The sequence below is a fragment of the Anolis carolinensis genome, chromosome 1 (genome assembly GCF_035594765.1).
Source record: "Anolis carolinensis isolate JA03-04 chromosome 1, rAnoCar3.1.pri, whole genome shotgun sequence".
NCBI lineage: Eukaryota > Metazoa > Chordata > Lepidosauria > Squamata > Dactyloidae > Anolis > Anolis carolinensis.
In genome coordinates this window covers 208,611,289-208,633,640 of record NC_085841.1, presented here as the reverse complement: position 1 = coordinate 208,633,640, position 22,352 = coordinate 208,611,289, and the positions used below count along the sequence as shown (strand labels likewise).

The 22,352-nt window shown below is 42.1% G+C and overlaps 1 protein-coding gene across 3 annotated transcripts in view; it reads right to left on the bottom strand.

Annotated features, from left to right (window-relative positions):
• ola1 (Obg like ATPase 1) overlaps positions 1–13,274 on the bottom strand; it is a 183,895-nt gene extending 170,621 nt beyond the window's left edge. The window contains exons 1-4 of one of the 3 annotated variants that reach the window (XM_003225637.4): positions 13,120–13,274; positions 10,057–10,157; positions 4,623–4,766; positions 2,194–2,321 (exon numbers count right to left, since the gene is read on the bottom strand). In XM_003225637.4, the coding sequence (XP_003225685.1) occupies positions 2,194–2,321; positions 4,623–4,766; positions 10,057–10,157 (373 nt within the window). In that variant the 5' untranslated portion in view covers positions 13,120–13,274. The other 2 variants (XM_008118112.3, XM_008118113.3) reach the window with 2 other exon arrangements.
• Positions 13,275–22,352: the final 9,078 nt, after the last annotated feature.

Below are 22,352 nucleotides of genomic sequence, written 5' to 3'. Positions count from 1 at the left end.
GGTGTGTTATCCACTAAGTGCTGCAGATCCTCGTAGAACTTATCTAATTCTGCTTTTTCAGCAACTGTGGTTGGGGTGTATGTTTGGATCACTGTGATGTTAAATGGCTTGCCTTTAACTCGAATTGAGATCATTCTATCATTTTTTTGGGTTGTATCCAATCACTGCTTTCGCAACTTTATTATTAACTATGAAGGCTACTCCATTTCTTCGGTGTTCCTCTTGTCCGCAGAAGTAGATCTGGTGGTCATCTTTTGTGAAGTGGCCCATCCCAGTCCATTTCAGTTCACTGACTCCCAGAATGTCTATCTTTAATCTTGACATCTCACCAATAACCACATCCAGTTTGCCCTGGCTCATAGATCTTACATTCCAGGTTCCTATAGTGTGTTGATTTCTAGAACATCGGATTCGTCCTTCACCTCCAGCACCGTCGGCCGTTAGCCTTCCTTTTGGCTTTGAGCTAACATCACATCTGGGGCTACATGGACTAGTCCTCTGCTCCTCCCCAGTAGCATTTTGACCATCTTCCGACCTGGGGGTCCTATCTTCTGATGGTATACCGACATTTCTCTGATTGTACTGATCCATGTAGTTTTCATGGCAAGAATACTGGGGTGGGTTGCCATTATCTTCCCCAGGAATCGTGCTTGGTCTGACCTCTGTGCCATGACCTTCCCGTCTTGGGTGGCCCTGCACGGTATAGCTCATGGCTTCATCAATGCACTCAAGCCCCAGCACCACGTCAAGGTAACGATCCAAGCTAATAGTAATGTGCTACATTACAACTATAATATAACTTATTCATGCCTTAGCTAATGCTGGTATCCTTGAAGTAACTGGCTTGACCTTGAAGGAGCTGGATGTGGCGACGGCCAATAGGCAGCTCTGATGTAGGCTGATCCATGAGGTCACTAAGAGTCGGATGTGACTGAATGAATAAACAACAAGCTAATGCCACAGAAATAATTAGGATTTTTTTCATTACAGTATTTTATGTGTACTTATTTCAAAACACTGAACCACTTACTGAAAGGTTTTATGAAAATAATAGAATCACAAAGTTGGAAGAGACCTCGTAGGACCTCCAGTCCAACCCCTTGCCAAGAACCAGGAAAATCGCATTCAAAGCATCCCCGACAGATGGCTATCCAGCCTCTGCTTAAAAGCCTCCAAAGACGGAGCCTCCACCGCACTCTGGGGCAGAGAGTTCCACTGCTGAACAGATCTCACAAAGAGGAAGTTCTTCATGTTCAGGTAGAATCCCCTATCTTTCCTGTAGTTTGAAGCCATTGTTCCGCGTCCTGGAGTCCAGGGCAGTAAAAAACAAGCTTGCTCCCTCTACATGGCCCTCCTCATGTCTCCTCTCAGCCTTCTCTTCTGCAGGCCAAACATGACCAGCTCTTTAAGCTGCTCCTCATAGGGCTTGTTCTCCAGGCCCTTAATCATTTTAGTAGCCCTCCTCTGGACACATTCGAGCTTGTCAACATTTCCCTTCAATTGCAGTGCCCAAAATTGGACACAGCGTGATTCCAGGCAGAATAGAGAGGGAGCATGACTTCCCTGCATCTAGACACTAGACTCTTATTTATGCAGGCCAAAATCCCATTGGCTTTTTTTTTGCCACTGCATCACACTGTAGGCTCATGTTTAACTTGTTGTCCATGAGGACTCCAATATCTTTTTCACATGTACTGCTGTCGAGCCAGGAGTCTCCCATTCTGTAACTTTGCATTTCATTTTTTATTGCCTAAGTGGAGTATCTTGCATTTGTACCTATTAAACTTCATTATGTTAGTTTTGGCCCATCTCTCTAATCTGTTAAGATTGTTTTGAATTCTTCTCCTGATGGTACTGGGATGGCCCAATTTGGTGTCACCTGCAAACTTGATGATCATGCCTTCTAACCCTTCATCTAAGTCATTAATAAAGATGTTGAACAGAACCTGGCCCAGGACAGAACCCTGTGGCACTCCATGTTATATTAGAACTATAGATGAGAAAGAAAACACTTTTTTTTTTGCTAAAATACTGTTTCAGTGTTAGACAGTATTGTTATCTGAACACATTTTATTCAGGAGCATGCATTTACCAACCTTTAAAAGATAATAATAAATTTTCCTTGCACAAGAAAAACCTAATTTTTAAATAAAACAAAAACTACAGGGTGGAGGGGAAATCAAGTGTACATACGCAGTAGATGGAAAATTCCGTCACAGGCACTGATGTGTGACAAAAAGGCATTTCCCAGTCCCTGCCCGGCATGGGCTCCTTTCACAAGGCCAGCAATGTCCACTACATTTAGGAAGGCTGGAATTTTGCTGAAAGATAATAAAGTTTTGTGTGAATAGCAGTATAGGTCAATGCTGTGCTAGATAATGGTAACAGAATCTGCAAACATAACAAGCTCCCCAGACTTCAAATGATTAACTGAGCATACTAAGAATAGGGCCTATGAGCTCTCGTTGTCAGATTTCACTTCAAACTTCTCCTCAAGGGCTCAATATTCATGTTTCCTAATGTACATTTCTCTTCTCAGGATGGTAAGTTCAAGATCATAATCACATGCAACAAAATATGTCCTTTCTAGATTTCTAGGGCCCCCAATATGGCCATATGACATTCTTGGGCAACCAGTGTTTCATTTCAATAGGGCTTGCTTTTATCTAAGGTTTCATGTATTCATGCAAAATCAAGGAATGTTTCCCTTGTGGACACAGGAGTTGTACTATATTTTAATTGCTATAGCATTCCATGTTCTCCTATAATGTAAATGCAGCATGGAAAGAAAAGAAAGGAAAGGGCTGGGGAAGAAATTCTGAGATTTCTGTGAGACAGTAAAATAGCTGCAGTGGGTCTCAAATTAGTAAGAGAAGGAAAAGCAGACTAAATTAAGGATGTTTGTAGTTAGTAGATGGGCATGTTAAAATTCAGCCTGTGGCTATTTAACATATTTGTTAAACATCCCTACTGAAGGATAAGAGAATGGCTGATTGACAGGAAAGAGAAGTAACTCTCTCATGTGGCAAAAAGTTCAAGAACTAGAACATTAATCGAAGTGAGGGGATCCAAATATAGGCTGTGGCCAAGACCCTACTCACCATAACTATTTGTTTGTACAGTTGTGCTAAATTGTACACTGCAGCTACTCCACATTTATATGCACATGCAAACCATGGCTTGAGCAACCTTCCAAAAGTGGTAGAACAAATTGTGCAAATGTATTTGGGATACCACTCTTCTCAGGAACAGAAAAACTGTAACCATATGTACAACAAGAGTTACATCAGTATAAACACACAACTGGATTCTATGCTGCATGAGCTCACGGCACAAAATTGAAATTTACAAGTATATACAGAATTGACTCGAATAATGTAATATACCTTCCCACTTCATCAGACCTCTCCTGAAAAAGCAGCTTTCAGCTAAAATAAACAAATGTGAATCTGATAAAACGTTGAGCATTCCTTAGAATACCTATATTTGCATAGATGTACAGGATGAAATATCTTCAGAGATGGGACCTAAGTCTAAATACAAAGTTTATGTATTTTCCATATACATTTTATAGTCTGGAGGTAATTCCACAATACTTTATAAAACTTTAATACTTTTTTTGCATTTTTTTATTGTGTCAGAAGCGAACATACTGCAAGTCGTTTCTGGTGTTAGAGAATTGGCCGTCTGCAAGGACATTGCCCTGTGGACCCTCGGACGCGCTTCCATCCTACTAGGAGGCCTTTCTATGTCCCTGTCTCACGGATTTGAACTGCCAAACTTCACGTCAGCAATTCAGCCAGAACAAGGGTTTAACCCATTGAGCCACCTCATGGTTCAATGTACAAAACTTTGCATGAAACAAAGCTTGTGTAGAAAAAGTGTCATTATCTGAAGTATTTAGGGTTTCAGAATTCCGGATACGAAATATTCAACCTGCAGTACTACTGATATTCCAACTTGGAACTTCTGAAGACTGATTTAAATAATGATCAGATAACTTCAACAGGAATTGGAATCAATGCAAGCCACATCAGGCCTTTTCTTCAAAATGAACAAACAGAAGTAAACTTGATTTGACAGTGTTGGTTGGGGGAGGAGGGTGTCAGGCTTTTATTTCAAACTTGGGCTTTCAGGCCTGCTATTTAATCCAAAACTGCCACTCCTGGCCTAGACTAGTTTCTCTATACTTGAGATTACCCAAAAAACAATTTTTGTGGGGGACAACAAAATCCTATGTATTTCTATTTATAGTAGCCTTCCTCATTTGTTCGGATTAGGGATTAATGGCATAAGAACTTTGCAAAAACAGAAAAACCAAAATTTAAAAACCTATAAAAACCTTTTTTTTTACCTTGAGAAGACATCTCCATAATAATCTCTAGGTCCTCCAAAAACAAAAACAAAAACAGAATTTGACCACAGAATCACACTGGGGGACTTTCCTAGAAAAATATTCGCTTTAGGAATCCCTAAACCCTCCAGAATGACATATGGCTGAAGTTAACCATACAGTCACACTGGAGGACCTAAAGATTCGTAAAAATAATGTTTTAATCAAATCTGCAAAAGCCAAGCTTGCAAATGTAGAGGATTGAATGCATAATATTTAATATATTTACCTTGGAGGTTTATGATACTGGCAAAGGAAATCAAATCTGTCATCCGGCACAGGTACTCTGCTCTCATTTGGATCTATAGTGCAGAAAGGAAAGTTCTCTGCTGCAGCTTGACTCTTGGTTAACACATTGAAAAACGTAGATTTCCTTTAAGAGAGAGAGATGATGTATGTGAATCCCATGTATTTACCATTATAAAATATATAGTTTAATAACACCATGAAACAAAATTTGAATTTTTTTCTGTTCCCAGTTTGAAAGTATTATTTCCTGTTTAACTGTGTGGTGCTTACTTTGAAAGTAGTTGATATACTTTGTTTTTGTGGCTGCCACAAACTATCATATGTTGAATTGGTTGAGACTCTATGAGATATTCATTGAAAAACTATAGCAAAACGTGCTGCAGGATGTCCTTCAAAAACAAAGTTTTTGCAGTTTAATAAACTTTTTCCATGTTTTATGATAGAACCAATAAGGAAATGACATGTATAACCTAGGAACCAAAGTTGTATTACATAGTGTAATGTGTCACTGGTTATCAGGCTATCTTTTAAAATGGTGTTTTGCCCTTGTATATAAAAGGATGAGAAAAAATTCCTTCCTGACCAGGGCAGGCCCAAGGTAATTTTCAAGCATAGGCGAACAGAATTTAGCCCCCCCCCCCAAAAAAAAACCAATCACTGAAAAATAAAAGCATTGGATAAGCGAAAATGTTGGATATTAAGGAGGGATTAAGGAAAAGCCTAAATAAAGAACAATACTCTGAAAACAGGGGAATTCCAGACAGGAAACAATCAGGGCCAGCTAACACTTCCCAACCAAGGATGCCCCCAGAGAGGAAGCAGCCAGGCTTTGAGTCTGCAAGGCCATTAAATGCTAATCAAGCTGGCCAATTGCAACATTCACACTAGACTCAAACAGGCAGCTCTTTCTCCCACCCTGGACTTTCCACAGATATATAAACACTACTTACCTAGCTTCCAACAGACCTCACAACCTCTGAGGATGCCTGCCATAGATATGGGTGACAACATCAGGAGAGAATGCTTCTGGAAAATGGCCATACAGCCCAGAAAACTCACAGCAACCCTGCTGAAAATCAGCTTGGTAATGCACTGGCAAAAAAGGGTGGGCTATAAAAGGATAACTCCCAAGATTCCCTTGAACCATGGAGTTAAAACGCATTCATTTTGCCATGTAGATGCTCTCCCAAGTCGCCTTGATGTCCTAAGGCAGGCATGGGCAAACCTGGGCCCTCCAGGTGCTTTGGACTCCAACTCCCACAATTCCTAACAGCCTACCAGCTCTTAGGAATTGTGGGAGTTGAAGTCCAAAGCACCTGGAGGGGCCAAGTTTGCCCATGCCTGTCCTAAGACAAGCCTTGCAAAGTGAAAAAGAGAGCAGGGCCACATTTCCAAGCCTGAACAATACAAAGAGAAGGAAATGGAGCGAGGTGCCTTTTTAGTGCTTCCCTGAGGCAGGCTGCGATGGCATGGGTCTCCATCCCCCAGAAAAGCTTTGCCCTCGTGCAAAAGGCCCCATGAGAGCAAGAGCGAGGGAAGGAAGGGGAGAAGGAGGAAGGGGATGGGGTTATAATGAAAGAGGGTGGGAGGGAAGAGCCCAGGCGCCTTGAAGGCAGAGAGCCTTACCTTCACAGGCGGAGAGGCAGCCACCGTAGCCATGTTTGTCAGAGGCAAAGGAGAGAAGGTGGGCCCTGGCGCCCAGCTCTGGCCACCCCTTCATCTCCCCTCCCACCGGCACAGGGCTGCCTCCTGCCACCTGGAGGCTGCAGACCTGGGGAAACTACATCTCCCAGGGTTCCTTAGCCTTGAGCCAGGGCAACCCAAGTCAGGCTAAACCACCTACAAGGGGAGAGAGATGTACCTTGAGGTTGGGCAGAGGTGGCCATCCAGACCAAAGCCGAAAGGAGGCAGGGGGTGCTTGCCCGGGTGCGCACGCATGCGTGCGTGCACACCCCTCGCTTCCTCTTGGCTCTGGTCTCAGCCCGCTCAGCTTCGGCCTGCCAAGCGGGCCCAGACCAAAGCCGAGAGGAGGCGGTGAGTGCGCGCACACCTGGGAGTGCCTCCACTGCGCCCCTTACAGAATGGCACCACAGGCAAGTGCCTGGTTCGCCTGGCAGTTGAACCGCCTCTGCTCCTGACACATTAATGTTCCTCAAAGTTGTATCATCTCTGGCCACATTTCATGGCCAGAGAAGGTTCATCAGTTTTATATGAAGATGACTGAAAGCTTATGTTGAGTTTCTACTGTTAAGTGCAATGGGAGTACTCTAAAATAAGTGGCAGGAGCAATGTCAGAGACAGCATGGTATGGACTGGTGGTTACGATTTTATCATAAGACACCCTGAGATCTTCGGGAAAAGAGCAGGATGGGTTTTAAATAACTAGGAGTCCCCATATGGCCACAAAAGCCCACTGGATGACTTTAGCAAAGTCATACTATCTCAGCCTAAACTGGAGCCGTGGCAAACCCCTCTCTGATCAAATCTGGCCAAGGAAACATAATAACAGGGTAAATGTAAGTCAAAAATGATTTGAAGACCCAGAATAAAGAAAAACTCAACAAGTAATGTGAACTGACACTACTATTACATTCCAGTTTGTGACAAGAGATCTACAGTGGGCTCTACAGGCCAATGGATACTCCACCACAGACATCAGAAGAGCTGCAACGCCAATAACAAACCAAAGATCCACCCAGAGGAAAATAGTTCTTACCATACATCAAGGGAACCACTGACCGCATAGGGAAGCTGATGAAGAAACCTACAAGACATACAAACTATCTACAGACCCATCAATAAAATCCAGCAAATGCTACGTTCACCAAAGGACCGCTGTGGACACATCTACATAGGGACCACCAAATGCAGCATTGCCCAAACACAAATCAAGGAACACTGCAGACTAATTCAACCAGAGAAGTCACCCATAGCAGAGCACTTGATGAAGCAACCTGGACATATTGAGAACACAGAAATGCTGGACCACTCTAACAACCATCTTGTCAGGCTACACGGAGAAGCCATTGAATTCCACAAGCATGTGGACAATTTCAACAAAAAGGAGAAGACCATGAAAATGAACAAAATCTGGCTACCAGTATTTTTTTAAAAACTCCAAAATCAGGATAGTGAATAAAGAACAACACTCAGAAAACACAGGAATTCCAAACAAGAAACTATCAGGGCCAGCTAATCACTTTCCAACAAAGGACTCCCCCAGGCAAGAAGCAGCCAGGCTTTGAAGCTGCAAGGCTATTCAATCAAGGCGATAAATTGCAACATTCACACTTTCCTCAAACAGAAAAGACTTCTTTCTCCCACTCTGGACCTTCCACAGATATATAAATGCCTTTCCTAGTTTCCAACAAACCTCACAACCTTTCAGGATGCCTGCCATAGATGTGGGTGACATGTCAGGAGAGAGCGCTTCTGGAACATGGCCATATAGCCTGGAAAACTCACAGCAACCCAGAGATCTACAGTATTAAAAGGTAAGGCCATTACGTACCATTGAAATGAATTACAAGATTGTTACCAATCATTACATAATTCAACCTTTCATTCACCTTGACCCGTTTATCTTAATTCTGGATAGTTGCCTCCTTCTCAGAATACCAGTGTCAGAACCCTGCTTCCAGGGCCTGGATTATGGCGCCAGAAATCAGGGTCACTGACATTATGAACTGATAAGACACCTGCAACTTGTAACCCTGAGAAGAAATGGCTGCTGGACTTGGCGGGGAAACTTCGTGGGGTTTTGTCGGACGGGAACTATGTCTTTGAATGAGGGGGAGGGTATATAAACGAATGCTGACCGGTGCCTCACATTCTTGGCTTTTTCATGTTTCCTATAGTAAAATTTCTAGTGAGAACACAGCGAGTCTCATGTCGTCATTTAGGAGTGGCTGTAGTGAGCCGACATACCAGCTTACATAACATGAGCCCCTTTGCCTGAAACAAGCTTCACTGGTTATATTTATCAAGCCACTAGCCTCCTTCATTTTCTTTTTAAGAACTCACTTCTTCCACAGTGCTTTTCGTAAACCACTCTAACATCACTTTCCTGTTCATTTATTTATTTTATATACCGCTCTTCTCCCCAGGGGGACCCATTAAAATTGAACTGCTATTGAACTGTCTCCGAGACACTATTTCCCAGTATTTCGCTGTCAATTCTTGCCTATTCTGTCAGAGACTCCAGGGCTCTAACCTAGATAGAGGTGGTCTCAGAACATCCAATACACTGAACACTTTGAAAGTGTGTGGTTATAAAGACCTTTTATTCTTCTCACATAATTATCACTGTCAATTACAAAATGTTTAAGTAAACAATCAGAAAAATGCCGACAAGCTGATACTAAAACTCTTGTACTTTGACCTCTCTATTTTCAATACCCAATGCAGTCCATTCCCAATAGATTAGCCACAGATAGGTTAAGATGTCGGCCAATGTGTCTTCCGGTACAACCCCGACTGTTATTGCTAAATACCAAGACTCCTTTTATTTTCTACACACCTTTTAAAATGATCAAGGGCGGCATTGTTCTGTTTTTCTCCGCATCTAATTCAATGAAACACTGATTTGTGGCCTTTTGTGTAGATCTTTGATAAAATATAATGAATGTACCGTATATACTCGAGTATAAGCTAACCCAAATATAAGCCGAGGCACCTAATTTTACCACAAAAAACTGGAAAAACGTATGGACTCGAGTTTAAGACGAGGGTGGGAAATGCAGCAGCTACTGGTAAATTTCAAAAATAAAAATAGATACCAATAAAATTACATTAATTGAAGCATCAGTAGGTTAAATGTTATTGCATATTTACATAAAACTAATTTAAGATAAGACTGTCCAACTCTGATTACCTATATACTTGAATATAAGCCGACACGAATATAAGTTGGTCAGGACCCTCACTCAAGTATAAGCCAAGTGGGCTTTTTCAGCTCTAAAAAGGGCTGAAAAACTCAGCTTATACTCGAGTATATATGATAATTGTTCCTGGACAGAGAATTAAATTTTTAAAGTTATTTTGCTTGTAAATGTTAATACACATGCAACTTTAATCTCCTGGGAACAGAGCAGAAAGTTATTTTTATTTCATGCATAGAAATTCATGTATCTTTAAAGTTGTTCATTAAATTAGATTTTAGCAATTTATAAATTCTACTTTAGAATAGCCATACTGGCAAGTTAGCACAGCCATTTGGTTCATGAATTATCTTACCTAAACAATAACAATAGTAGTAATAATAATAAAGCATCACCTTAAGTGAAAACAGTCACAAGAAATACCTTGCAGCAGACTTCACAGTGTACACACTGCAGAATGAAAGCTCTCTGATATATTCAAGAGGCCGTTCTTCAGAATGACTAAGCAAATCTTTATCCATGTCAGTCACCTACCCAACATTTGGCAATCCAACAATGCCAATTTTTAGGGACGTCCCAAATCGTCCGATGATTGGATGTGGCTTAATTCCATCACCTCCCTTTTTGGGGGGCATCTGAAATAAATAAAAAAGCAGACACAAAATATGTGTAGTTGAAGGCTTTCATGGCCAGAATCACTGGGTTGCTGTGAGTTTTCCAGGCTGTAAGGCCATGTTCCAGAAGCATTCTCTCCTGATGTTTTGCCCACATCTATGGCAGGTATCCTCAGAGGTTGTGAGGTGTTGAAAACTAGACAAGTGGAACATCTGTGGAATGTTCAAGGAGTGAGAAAAAACTCCAGTCTACTTGAGACAAGTATGAATGTAACAACTGGCCAGCTTCTCTCGCTCCTGCCTTTATCGCAGGCTTGGCTGGCGGGGACAAGGGAGCGGGCCTTCTCAGTAGTTGCCCCCCCGGATCTGGAACTCCCTCCAGTGGGAGATCAGGCAGGCACCCACCCTTGCCTCTTTTAAAAAGCAGCTAAAAACCTGGCTTTTTAGCTGCGCTTTTGAATAAATCAGTCCCCAATACCAAAAGTTAGATTAATACTCCTTTGTCCGCACAGGTCCCTCTTTCCATAATAATTTGGACGTCCGTCTCCCACTCCATCGGTCTAGAAACATTTGCACTTTGTCCTTGACCCCAAAGCACTTTAGAACTATATTTTTGCACTTTAGTCAAGTGGCTCCTCCATGCTATCCCCTCCACCAACCTGGTTGATCCATTATTCTATTTTATTTTAATTTGATTTTAATTGTTAATTGAGTTTTGATGGTCTATTGCATTGTTTGCTTAAGGTAACTGTTTGTATAATTGTCGATTTTACTGTATTTTATCGTAACATGTTTTAACTGTTCTACCTATTTGTATTTTTGGGCTTTTGTCCTGTGTTAGCCACCCCGAGTCCCAGCCGGGAGATGGTGGCGGGAAAGAAAAATAAAGTTACTTACTTACTTTATTAGCATTGATTGGCCTAGCAGCCATGAACAAAATCTGGCTACCAATATTTAAAAAACTCTAAAATCAGGAGAGTAAATAAAGAACAGCACTCAGAAGACAGGGGAATTCCAGACATGAATCAATTCGAGCCAGCTAATACCTCCCAACAAAAGTTTCCCCCAAGCAGGAAACAGCCAGGCTTTGAAATTGCAAGGCTATTCAATGTTAATCAAGGTGGCATCATCTGGGGGTGCCTGTCATAGTTGTGGGCGAAACTTCAGGAGATAATGCTTCTGGAACATACAGCCCCGAAAACTCACAGGAACCCAGACACAAAATATTTTAAATCCCAAATTCTACCATCAAAGGGCAGCATGTATATGCTCAACAACACAAACACATTCTCTCTAAAATCCAGCACATACCTTTTGGGGAGCCAAACATAAGAAGGGGAGGCCTTTTCAAGAGGCGACAAAAGGGACAGAGGCCAGGCTGCAGGCAGGGCCATAGAGCTGTGCATGGCACCCTCCCTGCACCTCGCAAGGCCAAAGGAGCAGGGACTGACAACCAAAGCCCCTGGAAAGGCCAGGCTAAAAATAGCCAGCCTCAGCAAATCCAAGGAGGGATTGAGCTGCACCACCCCACGCCTGGCTCCACCTCCAAGTGGATGCCCTCCACTCTGGGTGGCAGCCAGCGAAACATTTCCCACTCACTCAAAGAAACCTGCAGGAGGATTTGGACATCATTCTGACTGTAAAATATCCTGCCTATTGTGAACACAGGGACACAGAACCAATGCTGAGTGAGGGTGCATCAACTCTGTGGAATGAAAACTGTTTGGCACCACTTTAGCTGCCACGGTCCAATGCTGTGGAATCATGGGAGCTATAGGTTAACAAGGTCTCTAGCCAACCTGGACACAACATATTATTTGAGAACACAATGCTGGACCACACGAACCACCATCATGTCAGACTACTCAGAGAAGCCATTGAAATCCACAAGCATGTGGACAATTTGAACAGAAAGGGGGAAACCAGGGAAATGAACAAAGTCTGGCTACCAGTATTTAAAAACTCTAAAATCAAGACAGTAAATAAGACAGGGGAATTCCAGACAAGAAATAACCAGGGCCAGCCAACACCTACCAACAAAGGGAGGAAGCACCAGGTTTTCAAGCTGCCAGGCTTTTCAATGCTAATCAAGGTGATTAATTGCAACATTCACACTTGCCTCCAACAGACACCCTGAACCTTCCAGATATCTTTCCTATCTTTCCTGTCATTTGAAGCCATTGTTCCACGTCTTAGTCTCCAGGGCAGCAGAAAACAAGCTTGCTCCTTCCTCCCTATAATTTCCCTTCACATATTTATACATGGCCCCCATCATGTATCCTCTCAGCCTTCTCTTCTGCAAGCTAAACATGCCCAGCTCTTTAAGCCACTCCTCATAGGGCTTGTTCTCCAGACCCTTGATCATTTTAGTTGCCCTCCTCTGGACACATTCCAGCATGTCAAACTTTCCACTGCATTGAGCCAAAGTGGTGTTTAACTGGAGATCAGGTATCCTCAACCCTGCGGCCTTCCAGCTGCTTGGGCCTCCAACTCCCAGAATTTCCTACCATTAAGCCTGCTGGCAAGGGAGGGATAAACAGCTGGTGTGGATGCACATGATGTGAAGCTCTTTAGCCAGAGATTGGCGAGGGATTGGTCCAAGCATGGGCAGACTTGGGCCCTCCAGGTGTTTTGGATTCCAACACCCACAATTCCTAATAGCTGGCTGTTAGGAATTCTCCCGCCCTGTGCCTCTGAAGGGGGCCTGCCCGCCTCCCCGTCCCTTCCTTGCGGCCTCTTCCCTGTTAACCCGGCTTCCCAGCTTGGAAACGCCCCCAGGAGCAGCCCTCCCAGCCACCCCGAGACACGCGTGGGAACGGGGGAGCAGGCCTCTGCGCGCGGGCCCTTCCCTCATGCCTTCCCTCCCGCGTGGCAACAGCTCCTCTCGCCTGGGAAAGATCCCTCCAGCCGCCCTCTGGATTTAGAAGGCCGCCCTGCCTGCCTGCTTCCTGCCCTTCCCTTTCTCTCATTCTTTCTGCTTCACCTTCGCTCTTGGAAGAAGAGGAGGGTGGTCCTGCGCTCCCTTCTCCCGCCACGCTGCTGCCGCTGCCGCTACTACTGTTGCTGCTGCTTCCAGCCGGCGGAACAGGCGGGCCGCGCTTCCCTGTTGGGCGGGGACTGGAGAGGGGAAAGGTCGCCGGGGAAGGAGGAGGAGGAGGAGGAGAAAGGAGCCGGGCCCAGGCCAAGCCAAGGAGGAAAGTGGGCTCTTATTTATTTAGGAACCCTCAAATAAAAGCCACGCGCCTCTTGCTTCTCCCCGCGCGCTTTTCATTCCTGCCGCTGCTGCTGCTGCTTCTCCCGCCTTCCTGGTTTCTCGCATGCAGCCCAGGCGGAGGGACGCTTTCTGCTCATTTTATTGCAGCCTTTTGACGCCCGGCTCAAGTGTGCAGGTGGTTCAGAGTGGATCCAGGGCCACCTAACACCTCCCATCTTTCAGGCAGGAAGCAGCCAGACCTTGAAGCTGAAAGGCTATTCAATGCTAATCAAGGTGGCTAATTGCAACATTCTCACCTGCCCCCAACAGACAAGAGTTCTTTCTCCCACCCTGAACATTAGGTTCAGTTAAAGGTTTTCCCCTGACATTAAATCTAGTTGCTTCTGATTCTGGAAGTTCATCTCAATTTCTAAGCGGAAGAGCAGTCCGTAGACGTCTCAAGGTCATGTGGCCGGCATGACTGCATAGACCTCCGTTACCTTCTCACCTGAGCAGTACCTATTGATCTGGCTGCCATTTACTTTCCGAGCCCAATTCAAGGTGCAGGTGCTTACCTACAAAGCCCTGAACGGTTTGGGACCATCCTACCTCCGTGACCGCATCTCCGTCTACGAACCCACGCGTTCACTTCGGTCATCTGGAGAGGCCCTGCTCGTGATCCCGCCTGCGTCGCAAGCGCGGTTGGTGGGGACACGAGACAGGGCCTTCTCTGTGGTGGCCCCCCGACTCTGGAACACCCTCCCCAAGGATCTCAGACAGGCCCCTACATTGGCAGTCTTCAGAAAGAACTTGAAGACCTCGCTGTTCCAATGTGCCTTCCCAAATTAATAGGAAATCTCCAATACCAAGTCCTATAAGCACTTTATTAGAACTTAGATTGCATATCGCACCCTGCACTTGCCCTATAAGCTTTATATTTCACCTGTCACATCAGCACTTTTAATCTTGTACCCATTACTCTGGCCCGGCCCAGTTTTATTGTGTTTTAGCGTATTGTTTACTGCTTGTTGTTTATACTGTTTTAATTGTTTTAATTTGCCTTTTGTTTTGTATTGTTATATTGTGTGTTGAGGCCTTGGCCTTTGTAAGCAGCATCGAGTCCTTCGGGAGATGCTAGCGGGGTACAAATAAAGTTTAATAATAATAATAATAATAATTACTCATATTTACATGTTTGAACTGCTAGGTTGGCAGAAGCTGGGGCTAACAGCGGGAACTCACCCAGCTCCCCGGATTCAAACCGCCAACCTTTCTGTCAGAAAATTCCGCAGTTTAGAGGTTTAACCCGCTGTGCCAGCGGGAGCTCCACCTCGAACCTTCCACAGATATATAAATCCCACTTGACTAGTTTCCAACAGACTTCACAACTGCTGAGGATTCCTGACATAGATGCAGGTAAAATGTCAGGAGAGAATGCTTCTGGAACATGGCAATACAGCCCGGAAAAGTCACAGCTACCCAGAGGCTAAAGAACTCTCAGGCATCCCATAACATTGGGCCATGGCAGATCAAGCAGAACCACACTTGCATTCATTCTGCAGTGTACATCAGGCATGGGAAAACTTCTGACCTCCAGGTGTTTTGGACTTGAACTCTCATAATTCCTAACAGTCTACTGTGAGGAATTATGGGAGTTAAAGTCCAAAACACCTGGAGGGCCGAAGTTTGCCCATGCCTGATGTAAATATACAGTAGAGTCTCACTTATCCAACATAAATGGGCCAGCAGAATGTGGATAAGCAAAAATGTCGGATAATGAGGGATTAAGGAAAATCCTATTAAACATCGAATTACGTTACGATTTTACAAATTAGGCACAAAAACATTATGTTTCACAACAAATTGACAGAAAAAACAGTTCAACACACAATAACGTTATGCAGTAATTACTTTATTTATGAATTTAGCACCAAACCATCGCAATGTATTGAAAATATTGACTACAAAAACATTGGCTACTAACAAATTGACTACAAATAAATATAGAATTGCATAAAATGAACTTACAGTAACAATATTGTCGGAAGTTAAATCCGTAGAAAATTCAGTCTTTGCTACCTAGAGAAACAACTGTGGATCCAGGCAGGAGGCAGACTGCGTTGGATTATCCAGAATGTTGGATAAGTGAAGGTTGGATAAGCGAGACTCTACTGTAGTCCCAAACAATGCCTTCACGGACACTGCCTGTTTTTTTTCTATTCTTGGATGGTGCAGGGCTCCCCTCATATGCTTAGAAATCTTGCTTGAAGGTGGGAAACCCAATGCCAGGGTAGGGCTGTAGTGGGGGGGGGGGGGTTAGGGGTTCAACTCCCCCTTGAATTTTTTCAGGTTAAAAAAAAACCTAGTTTAATTATCAATTTTAACCGATTAACCAAATCCCCATGAGTGTCCACAGAAGTTTATTGATGGAGCCTGATTTCTAAAACATTTTGCGTTATGGAACTACTGTTCATGATTTGCTAAAAAAAAAAAAAGTTTCAACTCCCCCCCCCCCATGTCAGGCATATTGGATGGGGGGGGGGGGTTATATCAGTGCCATATGGTAAAAAGTATAATCTAAATCATCTTAATGGTGAGAAGTGGGGCCAAAAAATGGTCCTAATAGTAGAGGGAGGCATGAGTGGGCCCTTGCTATCCATGGAGTTTGATTCCAGAGCACCCCGTGAATGCCAAAATCTGTGGGTGTTCAAGTTCCATTATATATCATATATTAAAGTGGCATCCCTTATATAAGATGGCAACAAACACAGTTTGCTTTTAGGATTATTATTATTTTATTATTATAATCCTAACGGCACTCCATGCAGTCATGCCAGCCACATGACCTTGGAGGTGTCTACGGACAACGCCGGCTCTTTGGCTTAGAAATGGAGATGAGCACCAACTGGACTTAACGTAAGGGTAAAACCTTTACCTTAACCTTTTTTATTATTTTTAAATATTTACAAACCATGGGTGGTTAAATCCATTGACACGAACTATAGATAGAGATTGCCAACACAATGCTGTTGATATTTGCTTGGAAATCAATGTAATTTCTTAGAGAAGTTGTACACATAAGTTTCATAGATGTTTGAGAGAAGAAGTGTAATCAACAGAGTCACAATTAACAAAAATGCCAAAATGTTTAGTGTTCTTGCACAGATGAACTGATAATCACCCACTGTGAGATTAAAAAGTCACAGTCTCTGTTCAATAGCAGGGATTTTATCATGATCTTTGTTCTTATATTGTTTTTATATTGTACTATTATTTACTTCTGTTTTAACTTTTGTGTAAATAATGTTTTGACTATGTACAAATAGTCCTTCATGTCTGAAGGTTTCATGGAATCTTTTTAAATATATTTTTATTGATATTATCTTATATTTCATGTTGTGAGTATATTGCACGTTTAATACATACGTTCATATCTACACATCATTTATCTATTACCACATTTCTTCATCCTCTTCCCTTCTATATTGTCTACTCACATATCTAATATATCATCATTCTATTCATAGAATCATAGAATCATAGAATAGTAGAGTTGGAAGAGACCTCATGGGCCATCCAGTCCAACCCCCTGCCAAGAAGCAGGAAATCGCATTCATAGCACCCCCGACAGATGGCCATCCAGCCTCTGCTTAAAAGCCTCCAAAGAAGGAGCCTCCACCACAGTCCGGGGGAGAGAGTTCCACTGCCGAACAGCCCTCACAGTGAGGAAGTTCTTCCTGATGTTCAGGTGGAATCTCCTTTCCTGTAGTTTGATTCATTCTTTTTTCCCCTTAACCTCCCCCTCCCCCTCCCCTCCTCCCACCCCTATCCCATACCACAATTCCATTAGAAATTTAACTCCATCCATGAGCACAACTTTTCCCATTTCTGTACAATAAGTTACATTGGCTTCGCCTCTTTTTATCCAATCCGAATATATTTTCCATTTCTCTTTAATTTTCCTCATTTTATCTTCCTTCTTATCCTCAGAGGTTACATTTGCAATAATTTCTGATTGGACCTGGTCAAACAAATAGTTATTCCAATTCACCAGATTCCACTTTTTTTCGTCTCTCCAGCCCCAAGCTATTACTGCCTTCCCTGCAAGAATCATAGCTTTGAATAGATCTTGATATTTAATGTTAATTTTATTGTTACCTAATATCCCCATCCACATTAATTCCATGTTTACTTGGTGTGAAATTCTAAATAATTCCTCTATTTTCCCTGTTATTTTTTCCCAAAATGTTTTTACCCTTAGACATTCCCACCACATGTGGGCATACCATCCCTTACCTACTCCACAATGCCAACATGTTGAATTTTTATTCCTCATCATATTTGCTAATTGTGCTGGGGTACGGTACCATTTCCATATGAATTTCCTTTCCATTTCTTTGTACTTCTCGGTTTTAATTTTTGTGGCCTCTCTTTTTAAGTTCTCTATTATTTGTCTTGTAAGTACCCCCTCTTTTTGCCATTGGTCTTGTAATGTTCTTATGATATATTCCTCATCTTTGATCATCCCTTTGTATATTACTCCCACCAGCCCTTTCTCTGAAATCTGTACTTTCTTAATTATGTCTTCCATCATACTCTCCTTAACTATACATTCTCCATATTTCCCTTGTTTCAGTTTATTATATAGTCCTAATATATTAATCCAATTTTTATCTCCCATTATCTTATTCTGTTTATGGGGATAAGATGGTCGTTCATCTATATATATAAAAGGGTAATGAAATTTCGGCCTAGGACAAAACAACAAAACTACACATCCCAGAAACACTAAACTTGGCAGCACAAGCCCTCATCCATGCCTCTGCGTTCATACAACAAAAAGAAAAGAAAAATAAAGTCCTATTTAGAGGGAGATGAATAATTGTTTTTATCCAATTGCTGCCAGTTAGAAAGCTAAGCTCCGCCCACTTATCTTCTAGCAACCCACTCAGCCCAGGGGACAGGCAGAGTTAGGCCTCACTTAGGCCTCTTCCCCACTGCCTATAAAATACAGATTAGCAGATTTTAACTGGATTATATGGCAGTGTAGACTCAAGGCCCTTCCACACAGCTATACAACCCATTTAGAATCTTATATTATCTGCTTTGAACTGGATTACCTTGACTCCACACTGCCATATAATCCACTTCAGTGTGCATTTTATCCAGCTGTGTAGAAGGGGCCTCATATAATCCAGTTCTAAGCAGATAATATAAGATTATAAATATACAATAGAATCTCACTCATCCAACATAAACAGGCTGGCAGAATGTTGGATAAGTGAATATGTTGGATAATAAGAAGGGATTCAGGAAAAGCCGATTAAACATCAAATTAGGTAATCATTATACAAATTAAGCATCAAAACATGTTATACAACAGATTTGACAGAAAAAATAGTTCAATGTGCAGTAATGCTATGTAGTAATTACTGTATTTACAAATTTACCACCAAAATATCACAATGAATTTAAAACACTGACTACAAAAACATTGACTACTAAAAGGCAGACTGCATTGGATAATCCAGAACATTGGATAAGCGAATGTTGGATAAGTAAGATTTTATTCTACAGGGGAAAACCTTTACCCTTTACCTTAACAACCACCAATTCCTCAATACTTTATTTCCCATACCACGATACTTCGCCACAGCAACGCGTGGCCGGGCACAGCTAGTATCATATAAATCTTTAATCCTATAGTATCCTTTGGCCATCATTTCTCTCCACCAGCTGGACTCAAACTCCTTCTCATAAAGGCTTTTGATTGGGGTCCATTTTGATGTTCCTGGCATCCATTTAAATTTCCATTTTTTCCCAAATTTTTAATGACAATTTTCTGGGGTCTCTTGTTCTTTTAATGCTTGTTTCCAAGTTTCTTGTAAAAATTCCAAAACTTGCCTCTCTCTTATTAACTCCTTCCCCTGTCTTAAATATCTTTTCTCTCTCATATTTTCGAATAATGGTTTTATCTGGAACGCTTCATAGTATAGTTCTAAATTTGGGATTCCCCACCCCAGATCTTCCTGATGTGTAAAGTATATTTTATTTGGTAGTCTAGATATCTTTTCTCCTAAGATCCATTTCTTGATAGTTCTATTCCAAATATTAAATTGTCCTTGTTTAATTTCCAGTGGAAAAACTTGGAACATTTTAGTTGCTTTTATTTTCCCTAAGGTGCTCAGATATTTGCTTTTCCAATTTTCCATATTGTTAGAAATTTTCTTCCATGTCTGTTTATAATTAATCTCCACCATCTTTCCCATATTCTTATGTATAGTCACTCCCAAATATTTTATTTTCTTCTTACCCATACCTATTTCTGTTATATTATCTATTTCTCTTTTTTCTTTTTTGTTTACATCAGAATGCATAATTTCTTTATATTTACTCCCAATCCTTTATTTTTTTTCAATATCTGTTAGGATAATTTTTAATTCTCTTATTCCTATTAAATGATGAGATAAAATTATCATAATGTCATCAGCTTAAATATTCAGTCTGATTTCCCCGCCATCAAATTTAAGGGTTCCATGGAATCAACCATCTGCAGCCTGAAAATACTTTTTAAAAGTTCCAAAAATATCCCCCCCCCCCACAAAAAAAGCTACAAAAAGCATACTTTGATTATACAATTTTATGTTAGGGACACCATTTTACTACACCATTGTATATAATGAGTATTCATGGGGGTCCTGTAACCCCCTCGATGGATTGTCACCTTGACGTGGCTTGCGTGTTCCAATGAACCTGAGGGCACAACCACTGGAGTCATGCACTCCCAGGAGTGGCCACAGGGGAGGATCCAGACCAAGAACAATCCAAAGACCCTAAGACCTCAACGGCGGAGCAGGTGGAGGATAACATGGTACAACGGCTGTGAAGGCAGAAGAAAGCTGCAACAGACTGAGAAGCCATTGTCGTTGTGTAATCACACCACTGCTGGAACCTCACTCTGTGAAGACTGTGTGTTCTCTACTCTGGCTGGCAATAGCTTTTGCATATGAGCATTTGTTATCCTCTAGAAACTGTTTATGATTGCTACCTAAACAGTGGGATGCTGAATGCCACTGATGGAAACAGTGTTATTCAGAATCATTCTATACATTGGTCACTTCCAGAGGGCCAATTTCTTCCTGCTATGGATTACATTTCTCCACATTGCATAGGTATCTTCAAATCCTAATTGCTTTCAATTGGTTTTTGTAAGCTCGACTTTAGTATTTTGCCCTTAAATAACTTACATGGTACTTTACCTGCCAGATTAGAGAGATCAGCATACCTGCCGGCAGGACTGATGACTTGAAGGTTGGGTTGCTGACCTGAAGGTGGCTGGTTCAAATCCAACCCGGGGAGAGCACGAATGAGCTCCCTCTATCAGCTCCAGCTCCATGCAGGGACATGAGAGAACCCTCCCACAAGTATGGTAAAAAACATCAAAACATTTGGGCGTTCCCTGAGCAATGTCCTTCCAGACGGCCAATTCTCTTATACCAGAAGCAACTTGCAGTTTCCCAAGTCGCTCCTGACATGAAAAAAAATTATTTCCAACTTTCCATCTGTAGCTTCTTCAACAAATGTTTGCACAACAAGGTGGAGGGTCAGTGCTCAGCCCAAGCACATCACAGATTCCCACTAGAGGATTGAGAGATGTTCACAAACACTTCTGCTTCTGACACGAAAAAAAATGCAAACCTTACTTAAATAATAATAATAATAATAATAATAATAATAATAATAATATTTACAGCATTTATATTCCGCCCTTCTCACCCCAAAGGGGACTCAGGGCGGATCACATTACACATATAGGCAAACATTCAATGCCTTTTAACATAGAACAAAGACAAACAAACATAGGCGGGGCTCGAACTCATGACCTCCTGGTCAGAGTGATTCATTGCAGTTAATTGCAGCTGGCTTGCTCTCCCGCCTGCGCCACAGCCCGGGCCCAATAATAAACTTAATTTATACCCCGCCACCATCTCCCCAACGGGGACTCGGGGCGGCTTACATGGGGCCATGCCCAGAACAATACAATATAACAAAATATAATAGAACAACAAATCATAACACATTAAACAAAACAATATGAAACTATGACCAGCCTAAATACCTTGAAGACACTAGATCCCATGTTATCTTGGAAACTTAAGGGTCTGGCTTAATATTTAGGTGAGAGACTGCCAAGAATTACCAGGTGCTAAAGGCGGTATTTCAGAGGGAGGAATTGGTAAATCTACCTCTGAGGATTACTTGCCATAGGGAACTACAGTAGAGTCTCACTTATCCAACACTCGCTTATCCAACGTTCTGGATTATCCAACGCATTTTTGTAGTCAATGTTTTCAATATATCATGATATTTTGGTGCTAAATCCGTAAATACAGTAATTACTACATAGCATTACTGCGTATTGAACTACTTTTTCTGTCAAATTTGTTGGATAACATGATGTTTTGGTGCTTAATTTGTAAAATCAGAACCTAATTTGATGTTTAATAGGCTTTTCCTTAATCTCTCCTTATTATCCAACATATTCGCTTATCCAACGTTCTGTTGGCCCGTTTACGTTGGATAAGTGAGACTCTACTGTATATGAAAAGAACATCTGAATTTAGCAGAAAAAGCCCTGAAGTTCACAATCCATTACATTTGTGAGGAGGCAATTTTTTCTCTTTCCTTCGCTTTTGACTGTCCGTTAATCGTGGACTTCCAATTCACTCCTTGGCAAATCCAGTAACAGGGTTTTCAAAAGAAGCAGACAATGTGCAAGGTCCATTACTGGTCAGGGCAGAGAACTGAGTTAGATGGGTCATTGTTAACACTCAGTATGAGGTGGCTATTCCATACCCCGATTATTTGTCACAGCTTTCACGGCTTTTTTGCAAGTTTGCATGGGCAGAATTAATGAGGAGTGTCTGATTTTTATCTCTTAACTACAACTGTAAGGTAGCGATGTGCCCAGGAGCACTTGTTGAGCTTTGAATCAGGTATTCCCATTTAAATACAATGCCACA